This window comes from Barbus barbus (genome assembly GCF_936440315.1).
Source record: "Barbus barbus genome assembly, chromosome: 42".
Taxonomy (NCBI): Eukaryota; Metazoa; Chordata; class Actinopteri; order Cypriniformes; family Cyprinidae; genus Barbus; species Barbus barbus.
The window spans coordinates 18,918,097-18,939,597 of NC_136720.1; the positions used below are offsets into that span (position 1 = coordinate 18,918,097).

The 21,501-nt window shown below is 37.3% G+C and overlaps 1 protein-coding gene across 1 annotated transcript in view; it reads right to left on the minus strand.

Annotated features, from left to right (window-relative positions):
• Positions 1–10,254: 10,254 nt before the first annotated feature.
• The window catches only part of LOC306861368 (semaphorin-3aa-like), a 35,513-nt gene continuing 24,266 nt past the window's right edge, over positions 10,255–21,501 (minus strand). The window contains exons 7-17 of the mRNA XM_079403591.1: positions 21,121–21,263; positions 20,882–20,996; positions 20,489–20,558; positions 18,456–18,600; positions 17,322–17,541; positions 16,522–16,613; positions 16,281–16,322; positions 16,037–16,194; positions 14,551–14,618; positions 14,028–14,173; positions 10,255–12,643 (exon numbers count right to left, since the gene is read on the minus strand). Of these exons, the coding sequence (XP_079259717.1) occupies positions 11,912–12,643; positions 14,028–14,173; positions 14,551–14,618; positions 16,037–16,194; positions 16,281–16,322; positions 16,522–16,613; positions 17,322–17,541; positions 18,456–18,600; positions 20,489–20,558; positions 20,882–20,996; positions 21,121–21,263 (1,931 nt within the window). The 3' untranslated portion in view covers positions 10,255–11,911. The remainder of the gene's footprint in view (positions 12,644–14,027; positions 14,174–14,550; positions 14,619–16,036; positions 16,195–16,280; positions 16,323–16,521; positions 16,614–17,321; positions 17,542–18,455; positions 18,601–20,488; positions 20,559–20,881; positions 20,997–21,120; positions 21,264–21,501) is intronic.

Consider the following 21,501-nt stretch of genomic DNA (forward strand, 5'->3'; position numbering starts at 1 on the left):
GATCGACCCCTTTCCCTTTTAATCCACCTCCCTCCAGCTAATTACGCGTCGATACGGCTCTTAATGACCGGAATAAGGCGACGGCGTCGGTATCCGCGGTTGTTTCGGATGCATGGCGTTTTATTTTTCAATTTCAGTCGAGGGTCTCTGTGGCGATAACGCGCATCCCGAGAGCAGAGCCTCTCCGTGCGGGTGTAGGTCTAGAGTTGCTCGCCTCCCTCCTCCATCCATCCAACGCGCATGTCCCGCCCCTCACAGGTGATCATAAGACGTCGCCGTTGGAAAAAAAACGGAATTAAAGGGACAAATCTTCTCATAATTATCCTGTTTATTTTGCTTTCAAGCCGAGCCAATAATTCCCTAATTAGCGAACCAATTTGGTGGAGAGCAGCTGGTTTTGTAGTAACAAGACCTGGAACTCTTTGCATTACAGATAGCATGTTACACATAGGCCTGTAAATATATTTAATTAGGTAGTTGACAGATTACATATCCATTTTTTTTCTAATATCAAGATTTTAATTTATAGACAGGAATAACCTGGGCTAGTTGTTATAAAATGCAAGATCTTGTTACCTTTTAAGGAATAGTTCACACAAAATGTAACACTTATTGAAAATGTACTCACCCCCAGGCTATCCAAGATGTAGATTAGTTTGTTTCTTCATCAAATTTGGAGAAATTTAGCATTGTATCTCCTGCGTTTACTTTGTATTATGGATTATGGACTAGTATTTTGGCCACAAGTAACAGTTAAAAGCTAAAACAATGTAAAGGTGGATTTGTTTCTAATCGCTTCACAAGACATTAACTGATGGACTGGAGCTGTGTGGATTATTGTGATGTTTGTATCAGCTGTTTGGACTGATTCTGATGGCACCCATTCACTGCAGAGGATCCACTGGTGAGCAAGTGATGCAATGCTAAATTTCAATAAATCTTTCCTAATGAAGACACAAAACTCATCTACATCTTAGATAGCTTTAGGGAAAGTACATTTTCAGCAAATTTCATTTTTAGAAAAACTATTCATTCAACTTTTGAGTAAAAAGTCCCAAAATTTATGATTTCTTTTACGGTAGCTCCAAATTAAAAATGTATCGGCAGTAGTTTCACGAATTGGTTTGAAGCGACAAAAATCTACAAGAAATGAAAACTACAGCCTTTGCAGCTGAACACAGTGTAACCAATCAGATCAGAACACCATGGGATAACATATTATGGTCTAAAAATGATTAGTTCTTACTTTAGGCTACGCTCACTTCCACATTTTCAGTACTGTATTTGATATTGTAGCATTATTATAAGCGTTCCCTCGGCTCTTAGTACTTGAATTTATTCTTAGCTCCCTGCTCTGTTACTTTGATGATATTTGCACCCTTTTCAAACTGCTTTGAGGAGGAATATAATAGTTGAAGCTGCAAAATAAAACTGAAACAGTGCTGTACCTTTCACTAGTTGTCTGCTTTGGTGCAAAAGAGTGAATTACTTGACGTAAGGTTTAGTCATCCAACCACTGCATAGATAACACATTCACAAACACATCCATTCACAGACTCAGTCACCCTGCTCGCAGATCTCCTGCTGAATAGGAATCATGAGTCACTGCATCAATATGTCCATAAGTCATCAATATGTCCTTGGCTCACAGCTATGCCAAGGGCCTGGAGACAGAAGGAGACACTGAAGGAGTTTGCCACCAATGACTTCTACAGAGTCAAAGAGAGAATTTGCAGGGACACATTGCCTGCTTTATAGAGCTGTATGTCCTGACAGTGCCGTTTGTCCTCAAAATCAAATGTTTGAGGACACAAAACCTGTTCGTTTCATAGAGAAACGACATTGCAGATGGTAGGTCTGAAGGCTGATTTTCAGTGTGCTCCAACAATAGCATGTTCTATGAATTGAAACCCAGAAAGCCCCAGACATGCAACTTAATATAACTATGTCTGAGCAGCCTTGAGGAGTGACGGAAGAAAATCCTGTCTCCATTAGCAACCTTTATTGATTCCCACTTTTGTGCAGAGATGAAGCTGACTGCATGATCACTCTCAACAGATCAACACATCAGCCAGTTCTGAACAAAACATATGGGATAAAATTTGTTATCCAGGGCTGAATACATTTCCTAAAGTTCTTAAACAGTTGCCAAATTAAATGCAAAACACACATTTGGTGAGTCATTCTGAACTGATACGGAGATGTGATAATGCAAGAATCACTTCTGAAATTAAAACCAGAGGTGCTTTATCTTAAAAAAAAAAAAAAAAAAAAATGTCTGAACCATAGCCTAGCTGTTAGCACACATGCATGTGACATTTTGAGCAGTGGTGATTTCCTGATCCTGTTGCCCCCTCTTCTCCCAATCATTTTAAGTGCTTTCTGTAGTGTTTCATCAATAAAAATGGCAAAAAAGGCCACAGGGAAAATCCTGAACCAGCTAATTAATGTCTTCCGGATCTCTTGAAAATTACAGACAGGTGTGTAACAACAGGGTTGGAGCCAAACACGGCAGGAAGGAAGATCTCCAGGAGCACGACTGAGCATCCACTTTATCTTCAGCTATGATTTTAACAATGCAACAGCTCCATACCATAAACCAATTAAGCAAAGAAAATAAATGCTTACTGTAAAAATCTGAACCATAAGTTGTCCATTTACAGGGTTACACCAACCAACACACTTAATCTTTGAATGTATGTGTTGTTTTAGTATTTATTTATATACTATTATATGTAAATGTATTCATATTTTGAATTAGCTTTTATTTTTATATTTTCAGTTTTTATTTAAATTTAAGTTAACACATTTTGATGTGCTTTTGTATTTTTTAAAATATATTTCTATTTATTTTCTATTTTATTTCAGTTTTAGTAATTTTAGTACTTCAACTTATTTTATTTCAATTAGTTGCCAAAAATGACCAAAAAAACCTTAGTTTAGTTACCAAAATCAACACTGGTATCACTCTTTCTTGTCCACTGCACATAGATCTGACCTTTTCTCTCAAGGCTCAGACACCAGTCATGCTACTACATGCATTTCATACCTATAAGGATCTTAGATTCCTCTAATGCTGTTTCCGGCTTCCTTTTAACTATTACGTGTTATCCTCTCCACCCTGTTAAACATCAGAGTGACGGCTGTGTGATGTGACAGTGGAGGCTTATTCAGCCCAGTCCACATCTCCAGGGGGAATTCGTCCTTGCGTGACCAGCTGTTTGTTGTCCCAGGGCTATATCAAGGAGATGGACTCTTATCAAGATCCACAGATGCTCTAACGATCTCTACACATCAATTAACCAGATCAAACGGCATTAGCAGTAAGTTAAGCTCTCTATCATGACTATCTGCTGTTGGCACCACAATCAGGATAAATACAATGACAGGAGAGTCAAAGATTACTATTATTGTAGTTAGGGGGTTGTCCTGCCCTTATTCCCTTTTTTCCTCTCCCTCTCGTCTACAGTGATGAACGGCGGCCCAGAACAGAAAACCTTCCCCACACAGGGCTGACCGCTGGAGCGAACATTAATGACCTTAGCGCTCTAAAGCGGAAGTACACATATGCAATGTCTCACACACACACACACACACACACACACACACACACACACACACACACACACACACACACACACACACCTGTAAATATAGCTATGAAACCAGTTCCATTCAAAGGTTTGGGGGCAAGTCTTATATATTTTTTTAAAGATGTCTCTTATGCTCACCATGACAGCATTTATGTGACCAAATAAAAGAGAAAAAAAACAATAATATTGTGAAATATCATTACAATTTAAAATAACTTTTCTATTTCAATATATTTTAAATTTTTATTTATTCCTGTGATAGCAAAGCTGAATTTTCAGCAGTCATTATTCCAGTCTTCAGTGTCACATAGTCCTTCAGAAATCATTCTAATATGCTTATTTTGGTGCTCTTATCAATGTTGAAAACAGTTTTGCTGGCTTAGTGGAAACTGTGACACATTTTTCTCAGAATTTTTTGATGAATAGAAAGTTCAAAAGAAGAGCATTTATTTGTAATAGAATACTTTGTAACATTATAAATGTTTTACTGTCACTTTTGATCATCGTAGTGCTTAATAAAAGTATTAATTTCCTTAAAAAATGTAATCAAACTTTTGAGCGGTACTGTATATTCTATATATTCTATACCCACAAATTCTCACCTGACTTCCTGTAACAGCATGACTCTCTAATGAATACACATACACACTCGTATACACACATTGTAGGCACTGATAATGCTTTACAATGTGCCAGTGAGTGTGTGTGTGTGTGTGTGTGTGTGTGTTGCTGTGCGACATGTATGTATGCCGGCGTGTATGGGTGACTTACAGCGCACGGAGAAGCAGAGAAGTGTAACTGAAGCCTGAAACCTAATCACACACAAAGTGCGTTGCTCATTAAAGTTGAATATGGGCTTCAATACAGAAAATATGTCTGGTATGACCCTTCAGATGAATGTAAGGGAGGTAAAACATTGTTAATAAAAGTTACACACAAGCTGTGAACTTTATATGAATCATGACTAGTCTTCAAAAGAGGGCAGTGTGGTAGTTTTGATAGAGACTTGCACAATAATCTCTACCTGTAAGCATAATACAATTTCTGTCCAGAAGATGATGATTCAGAAGTGACTGTGCAAGTATATCTAGTCACTAACACATAAAAATAACTATTACACATGTGGCAAGAGTTATAAGTGCTGCAGAGTTGCAAGAGGAAGCGATAAAAAAAAACTGACAAAGAGATTTAAAACTGGATGCAGAAGAGAGCAAAGGGTCACATACCTGCACTACAAGCTGACCGTCTGTTGTTGGCTGTAGTACTTGTGAGTGGACAGGTCCTTGTGCACTTCGTTCCCTAGGGACGACGTTTCATTTGTGGTATATTAGTCGTCCTGATCTCCACATCCTTCTTAGACGATCTGCATGTGTTTAATTCCTCCCTTAACACCCCGTTTTCCCTCCCAATGAGCACTAATAAATGGCTGGCTAAAAATTCACTCTTAAAGGGAAGGTGTCTCTCACCTCTCTGGCTGCGCCCTGCATCTTCTTTGGCAGAAAGCACACCCCCTTTAATTCACACACACACACACACGCACACACCTCTAATCAGCTTTCTTATGAGCCAACAGCCAATCATGGGCCTGGGATAAGACACACTCACAGAATAAGACACGGGAACAGGCACTTACAAGCACATGTGTATGTCCTAAGGTCAAGGCCACACTGAAAATCTGGGGATCTAAATAAAATTTGAAGATGGAAATAAAAGTTTATTAGAGTGAAGAAACATTTTAGTAACTGAATAAAGAAAAATGTATTACTGCTATATATGTAGGTCATTAGACTCAAATTGGTTTGCTGATCATATAATTTGTAATTCCTTCAAAATTATAGTAAAACATATGAAAAAATGTTTTCACTGGTGGTCTCAGACTTAAGACTAAAGACTAAAAATTTAACAACAAATGTATATATAAATAAACTAAAGGAAGAAACAGTTCATTAAATTTTGCATTAAAATTATGTGTATTGCAAAACCATTAAAATTGTGCCATATCTTTTATTAACATTTTGCCTCATTAGTCATTAATTTGCCTTAATTTATGCGGATTAAAAAAAAAAAAAAAAAAAAAAGTATTACAGTAAAGTAAATCAAATAGGAATTATTAACAAACTCATTTTTGTCCGTGGGTAACTATGACTGAATGATATAATTCACTTTCTTTTTTTAGGGTGAATATTGCTATAAAAGGCTTCCCTTGCAGCAACGACACAGGCATGAGCTGCTGTTGTTTTGCTGTTAAAAAACATCCGAACATCTGTAAATGCAATATTGCCATGTTATTAGTCGTGTTTGCTAGAATTGTCACCAGTTGTTTCTATTTATCCGTAACTTAATATTCAGCTGACATTGGTAAAAGACATTGCATAATAAGGCCGTTGCAAAACCGTTGCATAATAAGGCTCAGAGTATCTCTTGCTCCTTGTGTGTGAGCGGGGAGGGACAGTGGGTGGGTGGGCGTTTCGTTCAGTCTAGAGTCAGATTAAGGTTAAAGTCAATTGTTTGTGAAAGACATACTGTCGCTTTCTCTTTTAATGGGATCTTCAGGTTGTTTCTGAGAAGCTAACGTTCATGTCGCTAGTGCGATTCTGCTCACTTCCTTTAGAAGTTTTCACCTGTTTCAAAGATTTACTTACCCTCATGTCATTCCAAACCTGTATGACTTTCTTTCTTTCTTCTGTGAAACACAACAGGAGACGCTCTGAAGAATATTCCAAAGCAGTTTTGAATATGAATGTGCATCATTGTGATTTTTAGTGAACAATGACTAATTGTGATCTGTTTTGATGCATGTTGGAATATAGATCGCAAGTCATAAAGGCTACTTTTCAGGTGCAGTTTGTTCAATTTGCAGTTTGGCAGTCCCTGGTTATTATATTCTTTCATTATATGGAAAAGAGCAGCATTAATATTCCTTAAAATGTCTCTTTATAAACAGAGAATAAAGAAAGTCATAAAGGATCTCAAAAATGAGGTTGAGTAAACAAAGCTTAATTTTCTTTGAGACTTGGATTACTAGAAAATGAAAACCCAACTGCGACCAAAGGACTGTAACAAATGGGATTAAGAAAATTATGAAATGGACATTATTCAAGCTGTTTAGAAAATGTAGTAAAGCATCATATTCTAATAAATGCAAATTGTTGGTGAGATTGCCTCTATCATGCTCCAAGGGTTATGCCTCGAAACTCTAAACGAGAGCGATAGAGAAGGCTATACGGAGGAAGGAAGGGAGGGAAAGAGCGAGTGAAGGAAGGAAGGAGGGGGAGGGAGGAAGGGAATGAGGGAAATTCATTAGGTGTGGTGAAGTGTACCATTCTCATCAAAGGCAAAGCTCATTTTAACTCCATAATGAGCCTGAGATTAGGGGCTAAGGGGGGTTGTGCTGGGTGACTGACTGCTGACTTCATCACTTGTGCTGTGATGCTAAATATAAACGTACTATTTTCAACCAAGGCAGTTGGGAGTCTTTTCTATTATGTAGTAAAAATAAAGATGCCATCTTGTCAAAAACAGTTCACAGCTGCCATTCTGACTATTGCCAATTATCGGGCCACTAGAGTACATTGTTTCAGTAGTTACTTTTCATTCCTGTCCACCTGAGGGATGGTAATTAAGGCACTACTTGTTATTTTAGTATTAGTATTTATATGCTATTACAGAATTTATTAATATTTTTTATAAATAATTGATCATTTTTATATTAAGTTTAATTAGGTTATGTGCTTGCGATAATTTATTAGTTTTAGTTTATTAATTTATTTAATTTAACAAACCAAAACTATTCCAATTGTTTTGGTAAATAAAATAATTTTTACATTATGCTTTGTAAGAGTCTAACAAAAGTTAAGTATTATAATGCATTATAACTGTGATTACAATTATTCATGATATCATACATAGGGTGAATTACAAGGCATTATTAATGCATTAAAATATATATTTTTTTAATTATTATACATAAAGACTTCAAGAAAGTGTTCATTTTTAGTCATTTTAGTACTTAAACTTATTTCAGTTAGTTTCAAAGGCAACAATTCTAATTTTTAATTAAGTTTTTTTTTTTATCTAATATTTGGAACAGTTTTAGTTTTAGTTTACAATAACAACACTGAGACAACTGCATGTGTGAGCAAATAATTAATCAGAAAAATTAATTTTACAGCAATAAATCCATTACAAACTGTATAATAGTAATTCTAGTAATTCCATTTACTGAGAGCAAGAGATTTTTTTTTTGCCTTGGCTCCGACCTGAATCTCTTTTCTACCCAGAATCCATAGGGCCATGGTGTATGTGTGTGAGTCAGACAATGTGAAGAGACCTCTGATTCATGAGTAGGCAAACACTTATGACACACACACACAGAGAGAGAGAGAGAGAGAGAGAGAGATCTCCAGGATACAGAATGACACACTTGTTTTCTGAGGAAACTTTTGATGTGGGGGAGATTATGGATGTGTCGAGGGCAGCTTCATTTCTATTGCCCTCCCGAGTCACAAACACTTACATGCACACTCATTTCAGGTCAAACCCTGGGCACAGAATAAATGAACATTGCTTAATGTTTTGATTGAGTTTGGAGCATTAAAGAAATACTTCTCTCATCATCAGACAGATTTTGAAGTACATAGTAAAGATAATATAGAGCTTTATGTTGTACACAGCATCTTACAGCACACATTTTAACCAAATCTATGTCTGATTCACAATGAAAAAAAAGAGATTGCACGCCATCTAGTGGTAATAAGTACGCAGTGCTTAAATAGCTACATTACAGAATGTGGATGAAAAGGAAAATCAAGAAAACAAAAACTAAATTCGATCAATTTTGTAAAGAATCATTCATATATGCATCTAAATGCCTACTTACGACTGTTTACTATGTGTTTGGAATAATTCCACACTTAATATATAGAGTAAGTAGGCTATAAATATAGTATTTGCTAATTCTGTAAACAGTCATAGATGAATGGCAGATCCTTACCATTTTTCTTGAGCTCATGGGTATTGACACACACACAAAATGACCTTATGACTCCACAGTGACTCCATATTTAGATGTTGGCTGGTTGTGTTATTTGTGTTTTGCAAGCCAAATTGACAAAAACAAAAATTAAGTTTGTATTAATGTGCTTTCACAATAAGCAGTCACAATTTCTAACACACAATGGGCAAAAGATAAATATTCCGAGCAAAATTAAACTAAACATACAAGAACAGCATTTAAGAACTGGGTAAAAGTCAAATTTCTGTTATGGTCTCACACCCTCGTGTCACGCTAAACGCTAACGACAAGGATGCTGTTTCTTGTAACTGCGGCTGTCAAGCTCCACAAAGTGTCATTTAAGCAGTCCGCTATATTTAACGTCTTGTAAAGTCAAGCTTTATGTCAACATTTTTTTTTTTTTTTTTGAGAACAGGCTGAAATATAAGCCTTTATTCCCAGAAAATATCAGCTTCATTAGTTCAGCGCGTCACGAGCTGCTCTAGAACAAATGACGTTTCTGCTCCGCCTACTTCTCCTAATATGGCATCGAGAGGACCAAGCTTCCGGCTGTATGCAAAAAAAAAAAAAAAAAAGACGCCGTCACACTAGAAAATGATAGACATCTAATAGAATTTAGCATATTAAATACGGGTTAGGCCGTTTTGGTCGCAAAAAGTTTGATTTGGATGATAGAAATTAAGCTTTCTGAATCTTTGAATCAATTTCTTCATAAAATGGTTCATTAAAGAGACTCCAAACCCATGCACAATACTTTAGGAAAATATGGAAATATTGGCAAAAAAAAAACGACCCCTTACAGAAAACCTGTTTGCATTGTTACATTTTAAGATAAACATCATTTACTATTTTTAATTTATTCTTTTTCCTTCGTGGGGACCGCAGACGAGTCCCCACAATGTCAAACATTTCAGGTTTTACTATCCTTGTAGCCAATGTAGCATAAACAAGTACACACACACACACACACACACACACACAACAGATCTTTCTTGGAATGCTAATATAATGAGATATTTATGGTGGCCGAGAGAGCTCAACGCGCTGCAACTTCAGAAAACACATGCAAATAGAAAAAGCACCTGCAAATTAAGAAAACTTCCACAATTTTACAACGCACACGCTGCAAATGCTCACAACACAAACAAATAAATAAACACACTGCAAATGCTCACAATACAACCAAATACATTTTATTTGCAGTGCAAATAAATTTGTTTTATTTTTCTATTTGCAGCGCGTTGAGCTCTCTGCAAAGGTCAAGGTCGAGCTTCCATCAAGGCAACAGGTATTTTAGCAAAATATCTGACTAACTAAACTAACAAATGTGTAGCTGAAATTAAAAGCAGCTGGTATTTGCTGCAACAATATCAGATTTGTATTACAATACACACCAATTCACTGATGTTGCACGCCTTAAAGCTCAGGTACAGTTTGAAAACTTGGCAGTGCCCCAAAATTGGCTAGTTCACTAATTATTGTGACCATTTAAAAAATGAGACCGTAAACTACATGATGTGATAGCTTCACCTCTCACCGAACACAATATGGGAGTCAACAACATTCACAGATAGACTACATGTGTCCTCCAAATGCTGCCAAAAACACATCAAAGAAATATACAAATAATCCACCCACGACCACCCTGAAATTATAGAGGAAATATTTATTTAGACAACCAAATGCATGCCAGAAACACCAATTTTACATAACTGACAGCTCCCTTCTCCTCCCTTGTTGAACCAGCCAGCTCCAAATCAACTCCATCTGGGTCAGGGAGTGGACGGGAGCGCCATCTGGTGGATATACCTCTGTATTGCATTGACATGACAATTTTGCCGAACAGTGGGGGGAAACCTGTATGTGAGAAAAGACTATAGACCTATAATACATAAAAAAGGGACAGGGTATGTCTAGATGCAAATGGCAAAAAATATTCACATCTCGCACATCTTGCATGGCACAGAAATGACCTCTCGCACGACACACTGACAATAAAAAAAAAAAAAGATGCACACAGGCAGAATTCACATGCAGTGTGTTCTCCACGGCATCTAATCTGTCCTAACCCACACATTTTTTTTAGGGAGATTCACAGCTAATCATTGGAGATGATTTAATATTTCTCGTTAGTTTTGCACGATGAAGTTAAAACAAGACTTAAAGATAAGCTTAAGACAGAAAAAAGAAAGAACGACCGAAATGAAGAAAGTAAGCATGTAAAACTGAATTAAAAGAATACAGATCTGCAAACACTCAACAAGAATCTGAGCCTAAAAACAAATAATTGGTCCGTCTATGTGAGTTTACATCTGAATAGAAAAAATAATATCAAAAATAAATGCAACCCTTTGAACAATAAACAATAACCAGCAATAAATAATCAAGTGGTGTTCTGCTGTATATATATATATATATATATACATATACTAGGGTCACTCAGCATTCAGCCTAACATAGACTGATTTAGCAAATCAATGATGCGAACGTATGAAATATGAGTAATAATAATTTAGAAATACACTACAGACATTATGGAAATATCTAAAAACATCTTTCAAAAGACGTTCTTTCATTTTTACGCAACCAACATTTAAAACGATCATCTAGACGGCTGTAGTCCGCAGATAGTTCGACTATGCAACTGGCTTGGAAGAGCTTATTCATTCAACTCATGCACGTTGTATTTGAAACCTAAATTTTGGCAGAAATGGTCACCACAGTTATTGACTGTTTTTAGTCAGTCAGGCCCACTTGATTATCTGAAACATAATTAACACGAACATCAAAACGCTTCTGAGGATCAGAGGTTAGACAAGCTGTTACTAAGGCATGCCTTAATTTCACCTTTGACCAATTGTGTCCATAATTACTTAGTGTTGTTCTATGTACAGTACAATGCTTGCTTATATATTACAGTCTTTACAAATCTAAACAACTGGCTTCCAGTTTTCCAGGTGCCCAATTCACTCCACCATGTCTTTTTTACGTATTTTGTCATTTCGACAAAAGGGTTCTTCTTTTTCCATTGGCACTATCCCATCGTATCGCAAAGGATTTCTGGCAAACGACCGTCGCGCATCCTTTGATGAAAACATCACGTGTATGACGTCGGATCTGTAACACTAGGAGTGTAAAAGGTCTTTGCTGTCCCATCACAACAACAAAGCCAATGTGCTTTCCCTGGTGAACGAGTGACATGAGCAGGATTCACCGTTTTTGAGTTTTGTGCTATCGATTATGCACGCTTGTCTGTTGTATGAGTGACTGATGCAGATGTTGAGTGTGCGTGAGTGAGTGTATCTCACACGCTGCGTGGTGGTCTCTGCTGTTCGTGGGTCCTGCGGTTGCGCCCCCTCTTGTTCTCCTGAAGCTGTTTCCACTTGGCTGTGTTAGGAGGTCCTCTTTGTTGGGTCTGGGTACCTCTTTTTCCCTGGTTGGGTTGTGCTTTTTGGCTCTCGGGAGAACTTTGGACCTTCTGCGTGGTTTGAGTGTCCGGTTTGATGCTTTGGCTCTCCGTGCTCACTGTACTTCCTGGGATTTGACTTCTTTGCAAACCTGTAGACTTTGGGAGAATCTGAGCAGTTGGGTTGTTCGGCACTTTGGGTGTGTTTTGCACCCTCTGCGTTGGGTTCTGCAAACTCTGAGCCGTCATTTGAGGGGTCTTATCTGTTTTTGTCCCGACGCCAGCTATGGGGTTGACTCTGGGGGTTTTCTTTCCCTTTGGCTTCTTCTCTCGCTTCCAAATGCGCTCGCAGAACTCATCCACGCTGTTGAGGTCTGGGTGCTCCAGGAGGCTCATGAAATCCCGGTACCACAGTTTGAGTTTAGGGGAGGGATCCTTATCGTTGGCGCCCGCTCGGAGCAGCAGCTCGCCCACGCGCTGAGATGGGATGACCTGGAGATTAATACGCCACAGGGGCTGGATGAAGCCGTGCTCGACGGCATGGCAGTGGTACACTCCCGAATCGGCCTGGGTTAGACTTCGGATCAGCAGACCCTGGCCTGTAAGACTCAGCCTTTCATCAATCACAATCTGACATGGAGAAAAACAGATTGAGTTTATTAACACTTTTTCATAGATTTTGACCTCAAAGATGGTCCCAGACCAGAACTTAACTGCTGAGGTTACATCTGGGGTGCAAGGAAAACTACAGCACAGTTGGGGGATTTTCTTACACAGCAGGAAGGCTGAAATCTGACCATTATTACATTAACATAATGACCGTCTGGGGTGAGGTGTTACTTTATCACTATTTTTTGCCTGATCATATCTGAAAGAGAAACACAGCTGGTGTATGTGATGATAGGTGGTAAGGGGGTCATTATGTCATATATTGTTCAATAAAATACCTTAATTTAGTAGTAATAACATTCCCCTTCTTTTTTTGTAAAAAAGCAACATTTTACTTACTGCTAATTACAATACAGCTGAAGTCTGTCATTTTTTTATTACTATTAAACATTTATCTGTTTAACTACAGTATAACTATTATAATAGCTCAGTATATCTATAAAAATAAAATTTGAAATATTTTTATGATTTTTGTTTAAAATTCCATTTTGTGGAAATTAATTCATTCATATTAAATTTATATTTATATAAAATTTCCATTAATTAATTAATTATTATTATTATTTTTTTATAACTTTCAACACAATATAAAACAGAAACATACACACGCTGCCTCATATACAACAAAAGATAATACAAAAACAAAATGATACATAAGATGACAAACGGAGCATTGTATCACCGATCAAAATTAAAATCTGGGGAGACTACATGAATCATCTATACACCTATTAATTTATTTTCAGGATTGTAAAGAAACTGTTTATTTGGAAAAAAATACTTTTTTTAAAATCATTAACCTTTGATCAATTTAATGCATCCTTGTTAAATAAAAGCATTAATTTCTTTCAAAAAGAAAAAGTACAGACCCCCAATTTTTGACCCCCACGGCTAATCCGACACTGCAATACTAATATAACCAATAGTGTGAATTTGGGCCGGTGCTACTGTATCTGTTTGGCCAACCAATGGCAGACTGATGCGATTCTACGTGTGTTTGGCAAAGCTTATGCCACAGAAATGACATTTGTAATATGAAAATTAAAAATGTTCTTTCTTTCTCTTTCTGACTGCTACTTTGTACAGATAGACAGAATAGGAATAGCAGTAACCTTTAAGTTAATTCAACAGTTTTAGACCGTTAAAACAGTTAAGACTGCCAACTGATCTAATGTGTGAAGAATCTGGAAACTGACCATGGCAAGAGAACTGAGAAAAAACGCTTCAAATACATTTAGTCGATATTCTTTGCAGTCCTGCATGGATTTTGATCACAATGACAGGATGTCATTTAAGTGCATGTTTTGCTGACCTATGTTATTTATAAGTTTGTTTGTGTGTGTACCTCATGTTTACGCTCATCGTTGGGTCTCTGTAGCTGCCAGTAGATTAGAGCTCTCTGAGACTTCGGGCTGCATTCCAGAAACATGCTGCTGTTCTCTACACCATACACACTTCTCTCCTCCACACTGGTGTATCCTTCCAGATCATCTAACACACACACAAATACACACAAGGAGGTAATGTTCAGTACTGAAATAGAACGATGGATCAGTGGCGCCTACACAAATGAAAGATTATAATGCATGGGTCCTTCTCAAATGTTCAGGCATGCTGATTTAATTCTAATGTGCTACCGATTGTCTGTATTAACATTTAGTTACAGGATATTGCTTTTGAGGTGCAATTTTAGTAGATCACAATTGCACAATATTCAAAACATTATATTACAGAAGCGATGTAATGAATGGTCCTTGCTGTATTATAGAAGATCTTTTTTCATGCATTTTTGTTTCTTGAAATGACTTGCAACAACTGTGCATGTCCTAATGTTGGTTTAGGTTTCAGAAATAAATGAATATCCTTACCATTGTGGTGTAGATCAGAGCACTGGGAAAGAGGATCCCCATTTCTGATGTCCTGACGCCTCGTTCTCCTGTTGAATAAAAAATATTGAATTAGACACGTGTGATATAGATCTTTGCATCTTCTAAAACACTAAAATTGACCCTTGTATTTAGTTTAGTATTTGCAACACCACCACTCTCGGCCACTAGAGGGCACTGTTGTTTCAATCAAACAATTACATTGTACCATATTGTCATGGAGACTTAAGGATGACGTGAGATTTATATGGTAAAATACTTTAGCTTTATACAACAATAATTTAACCATGTGTAAACAATGTGTCACACTTTTAGGTGTATGCAGGAAAGAATGTGCTTAATGTGTTGGTGCCCTAGTTTTAATTCAGAAACATGATTCATGGAGAGATCTTTCAGGATGTTCATTATTGAATTTCTAACCTCACAACCTTCAAATATCTTGTAATAACAGCTCTGCACGTCATTCTCAGCTAAAAGGGTCTTTCAGTCTCCATCAGAAGAGTTTTGTTCCACTTTAAGAGAGCAGCTTCACCTCTTAAATGCTAACATCGGCCAGGGACTTTGCCAAGGACGGCACTCTTATCCATTCACAACTGCACTGAAAGACTGAGAAGATTTCCTGTGCCTGACTGAAAACATTCAGGATCTGGTGTGAAGAATGAGGTTGAGCTGCAGTAGATCTTAAGGAACGATAAGTGAAATATGAAAACTTGCTGAGATTCTCATGTTTGAAACAGCCTCTTTGTCATTTTTCAGGATCTGTCATTTTCTTTTCCTGTTCTGTTCTTGTATTTCAGTGCATAGCTCTCTGTGTCTTCTCATTTCTGTAACATGTTTTGCTAAGGCGTGCACACACACACACACATATACACACATTCCTTGACTCTGGCCGTCTCAGCACATGCAAGAGGTGCGGTAAGGACGTCTGTTTTGCATTTTAGGCACACTGAAAATATTTGGAGTGGTGTGGACCATCCTAGTGCTATGGACCATAAGGGTGTGTCGAGACCAAAGCCATGGCCCTCTTCTTCCTCTGTGAAGGTGAAGCTGGCAAAGCATGCAGAGTGTGTGTGTGTGTGTGTGTGTTAACAGTGGGTACGTGGCTTATTGAGAGCATGTGTTAATAGCGTGTTTAAAAGCAGCCTGAAATACTTGGATCCAGGTGTTTGTGCTTGTCGACGCATGTGTGTTGAGATGCAGAATTTGTAGTGCACTAAACACCTGAACAGTGAATATGGTGCTATAATTAAAACATTTTTTTTAATGTTTTTTATCCAAAGTCAATGGGGTCCAAAATAAATAATTTTTAATATTTACTTTTATGTTTCACAGAGGAAAGAAAATGCGTAAATAATGCCAAGACTTTTATTTTTGGGTGAACTGTCACTTTAAGAATATGTCATTTGATCCATATTCCAAAATAAAGCTACCAAAATGTTAAAGAATAAAATAATCCTTATCAAATGACCTCTTAGCAGTTGGAAAATATCGAGAGCACTCTGTCCCGTCCCAGGCACAATACGGATCTCTTGCCAGGCAGCACTCGGCACAGGCCTTCCCGTAGACCTCACAGCGGTGTAGGGGCATCTGGGAAATCCCTAAATCTGACCCGAGGTACAGCTGTTGCTGTTGACAGATGAACATATAAGTCTATTAGGACACGGTTTGCTCTCTGCTAATGGCTGGTGAAGAGTAATATCAAGCAGACATACTTGTTTAGTGGAGAGCTCCATGGAAGTAATAGGTGTTGGCTCCTAGAAGGGAAAACAGAACAAGTTTAATCTCATTTTAAGATCCGAGGATATTTTTTTGATGACATGCTGTGGCTGTGCAGACAGATTTATGGGGGAGCAATTAAATGTACTAAGGTGAAAATTATAGTTGGAGGATTTCGATTCCAATAGCAAGCAGAAACGCACAGCTCTCTGGGTAATGAACAGTTGGCGCTCATACCCTGAACACCGTCATCTCTTCCAGCACCACTTCCTCCAGATCATGCCAGCTTTCCCTGGGAATGGTCACCACCTTCAGCACAGTTCCTAAATCTGATTAGGATTAGATTTTTTTAATATTCATTATTTGAACAATATCTCTTAGTAATTGTAACAAAAAAATTTTATATGAAAAAAAAAAAAATATATATATATACAGATATATATATATATATATATATATATATATATATATATATATATATATATATATATATATATATACAGAGAGAGAGAGAAAGTATGATTTGAAATGACTTGTAGGTAAATGAAAAAATATCAATTTTTTATTATTTTTATGAAACTTAAGGTTCTAAAAGGAGGTTTTTGACAATAAAGAACCTTTATTTTTAAGAGTGTGGGGAAACTTCCAAAGGGGCCTCAAGATGATTTAAAATAAGACAAAACAAACATTAAATAAGCTGGAACAATTAAAAAAAATCTAGATATTCTTTTTTGTATTGACCCACAAACAATTGTTTCTTATTGAGGAACCAGAATTCCCACAAAAAACCTGGAAATATGTGGAAATTTTAAAACTGTGATTTCTAGAACTCGTGAAATCCATATATTCATCCTGTAAATCAAAAGCAACTGGAAAAGTCATAGAGCCTTCGAATATTGTTGTAAAGAATAAGTCAGAAAGGTTGTAAACCTCTGCCTTGAGAAGTGTAAAAGTGGAGTGATTTCTTGGCTTAAGCCTTTGTTGTGTTTATACAGCAGTTCTATTTCTGTATTGACGTGCTTGTTGGTTTTACTAACCTGTGCCGATGAACATGACATCGTACTGGCCGTCCTCAGCTTCCACACGATCCACCACCAGCTGAGTGAACTGGTACTCCACGTTCGTGCGCACCATGATGGGTTTCCCACCCATGGGTTGCACGGGGTTATACATGGCTGGGTGCAGGCGTGCGAATGTGATTACATCATCAGGAAGGTCTTTGGTGGAGTCAAAGCCTCCGAACGTTTTGCTGGGACACTATGGTGGGTAAAGGAGGGGAGATTAAGGGTTAAAAAAAATCTCATTGATGCACAGGTTCAAATTTCAGTGTTGCACTCTGAATAATGTAGTGTGGTTTTAGTTATTTTAGTACACTGTAAAAAATTAATCATGGGTCTTGTAATTTTCATTAAAAAAATTAAGGTGATACTTAAAAATAGTGCGTATATTTCATTAAAGAAATTGTGATTCAGTGAAACTTCAGAGGCTTTGAGGCATGAATTGAGGAACTGATTAAATAAAAAAATTAAGGAAAGAAGGCTAACTATTTATTTGAAGAGAATTAGCTCAACTTTGCAGTTTTATTTTAGAGGTGATTGTTAGTTCCCAGCATGCTTTGCATATGGCTGCATATGGAGAGTAAATTTTGAAACTAAATGCTATTTTACGTGTGTGGCTGTATACAGTCTTTTAAATGTACAAAATAACTCAAAATCAAATAAAAACAGGCCTCACTCAAATCACAGAATTTTGAGAATCAACTTAAAAATAAATGAGCACATTTCACTAATTATATTAAATTCATTGTGTCATAGATTAATTAATTTAGGAGATTTTCATGATTTATTCAAGTAGATTCAAATCTACTTCAAAAATCGTAAAAACTACTCAAAAATATTAAGTGTAATATTGTTACCATAATTTTTTAAGTAAATAGCTCGTTCCATTTTTTCCAGTGTATGCATTCAAAGTAATGCAGCAATGCATTTTTTCAAGGATGATTTTTAGACTAATTTAGTTTTAAATGTGCAAGCAAACAGTCAGGGTAATAAAGAACAGTATATTACTTGTTGGAAAAATAATGCAATCAAGTATTTTAACAAAAGTGCACATATATGAAGCTGTAGTTTGTCAGTTTTGTGATAATGCCAGATATATTGGCCAGTACTCACTGTGCCAGGACGGGGGTATGGCACTCTGCCCTGGAAGGGAACCCACTGGTAGTTTGGCCCGTCCCTGTGGGCATATGGACCTAGAAATACCCTTCGGATGTCTGCCATACTATACATGCATATAGCAGATCCACGAAAGATATTACTGAGGAAAGAAGAAGAGAGAATGGAGGCTAAATCATTGATACAATACAAAATATTTTGACATTTTGTGTACATTTTTCCAGAAGTGTATATATCAAAAGTAAATTATCTATTTCAATGCATTTAAATTGTTTCAATTTAGCAAGAAAAAAATCGAGCAGGACAAATGTGTGGATTTTTTTTTGGGATCAGGATTTCACAAAATCTTTATGAAAATAAATGAAAAATAAGAGGGCTTGGCAACGTTATCTGAGTTTTTGCATTTTGATGAAAGCTCATGAAGACAAATTTAAAATATGCACAAATGTATCACACACAATAAGAGCAGAAACGTGTGTTAAGAAAGTTAATAGGGTTGATTTTGATTTCATGTGATGTATAAAATTAGCATTTGTATTGCAGTGTATATGTGAGTATCCAAGCACTTATTCCCCGTAAACAGCCATGAGAACAAACACACTGTGGTGATCAGCCCATTGCATTTGTGCAATGTTAATTAGCGAGAAAATCAATTAACCATAGGGCACATGAATAAACTAATTGCTCATCACACAGTCAGGGTCCCAGAAATAAAAATGCACACACACATACATGTGCTTACCCACTCTAACACACATACCCAGATAAAGCGAGTCATAAAATACTGATCCATCACCCCAGCGTTCAGGCCTCATTAAGTGGCAATATTAAAAGCAAGTCTCTAGAATGCACTTCTATTCATCTCAGAAAAGGGGCACTTAGAAAACCAATTAAAGCAGTCTAATTCTTTAAAGTCCGTAATTGAATTTTCGAGTGTTGTGTTCCCTGCATACATTAGGAAATCAGTGAGGTGGGAACACATGAACAGGATGTGCAGGCTTGGACGACCGCCGCTTTCGCCTCTCTCGCTTTTTGACAGTGATTAATCGTGATATGTTTGTCCTCTTCCTCATCTCGTGTTTACATGCATGCACACACAGTGTGCTCATCCATCATCTTAAAAGTCTTTTCTTCTTTTGAACATCGTTTATCTGCTTTTGTTACTGCCTTCACCCCTCCCCAACCCTCTGCTCCTCGCCCAGCAGGCCCAGAGATGAGGGTGTCTGGCTGGGGAGTGAGATTCAGGTTACCACCTTAATCATATTTCCTCTGAGCTGTGCTGAGCCGAAGCTGAATGGTAAGAGAGGGCAGAGACCAGGATAAGGAGGAAATTCCCATCCAAAGTGCAGCGATGTGAAGCACCTGTCTGACTGAGTCTAACCAGATTACTGCACTGCAAAGCTTCTAAAGGGCCAAACATATCACACATCACAAAATCACCGCCATCTCATAAAAGAGAAGAGAAAAAAGGATTGGAAAAAGGAAGAAAAGAATGAAAAAAGAACAAAGGGATAATTAAGGAAGGAAGGAAAAAAGAATATGGGGAAGGAAAGGAAAGGAAAGGAAAGGAAAGGAAAGGAAAGGAAAGGAAAGGAAAGGAAAGGAAAGGAAAGGAAAGGAAAGGAAAGGAAAGAAGGTAGGGATAGTATGAAAAAGATAGGAAACAGGAAGAAAAGAAAGAAGAACAGTAAAAAAGCAAAGAAAGGAAAGGTAAGAGAGAGGGGAAAAGGAAGGAATGAAGGGAAAAGGAAGGAAAAACAAAGAATATAGGTAGGAAAGGAAAGGAATAGTATGGAAAAACTATAAATTTAAGGAAGGAAACAGAGGAAAAAGCAAACGTGAAAGAAAGAAAAGGAAAGAGAGGGAAAAAGGAAGGAAGGGAGGAAGGAAGGGAAAGGCAGAAAAGGAAGGGAAAACAAAGAATATAGGTAGGAAAGGAAAGAAAAGGAAAGGAAAAGTTCTCTGCAACTTCTTTTAAAATGTTTAATATGCAAAGTTAACTGCATGTATTTTAAGTATGTCTGTATTACCTGGATGTTGTAAACACAGCGTAGATCACTGGATTCTTTGGGTCTTTAGCACTCATCAGAAACACATCCTCTGGAAGTGAAATAAAGAAACATTTGGAGTTATTAAAAGTGGATAAACACACCTTAAACTCTATTGACAGCATCTGGAATGTTGCAATGGAAGTTTATGGGCCAGCTGTTGCAAGTTTGCCCCATTAACGTCCATGTTTTTTACAGCTTGAGGGATGAGTAGAAATTGTTTCCAGCGGTGATAGCATACCATGGATGCTGTCAACTTAACTATTTCATGCATTTCCCACAAGATTCCTTTAAATATGCTTTTCTGAATTTATATTAAACACAATTGTGTTCATATAATTATGTTCAGGCTAAACACTCATAGATATTTCTTACGTAGTTCATCAAAATATGTGTCTATTCCATTGAGGCCGGGAACTGAGCAAGTCAGCTTGGCTTTCAAGAAGGTTGTCCATTTGTTCACGAGACTCCTATGTCCACCCATGTCATTCTAGAGAAAATGCAAGCAGTCACATGTTCTTTAAAAACCACATAAAGCTTTGAATACAGACATTACATGTTAATACTGTGTGTACAAATGCACTGATGATTTATGTTTCTGTATGTGATGATACCTTACACAGTTGTCCTATCCTGGAGATAGTAGCTTTGCCTGTATGTTCACCATCCATGGCGTTCTCTTTGAAGAACAGGAAGATCTTGTCGTCTTCAGGATTATCGCTCTCCGGGATCAGGTGTATTCCTAGAAACCTGGGGTCTGGAATAAACACAATGCATCAGAACTTCAATTTCCACAAGACTGAAAAAGATACAGAATAAATTGAGTTGTTTAAAATCAGCATTTTGGGAAGTTCAAGCCCACAGAAATGATTGCACACTTCATTGAATCCCTTTTAGCTGTTCCAAAATGAGCCGAGACCTCAGTATCGCCAGTTACAGGGGGATCACTCTTACCCAGCCGTGACCGTTCTCTCTTGCAGAAACGAAATGTAACA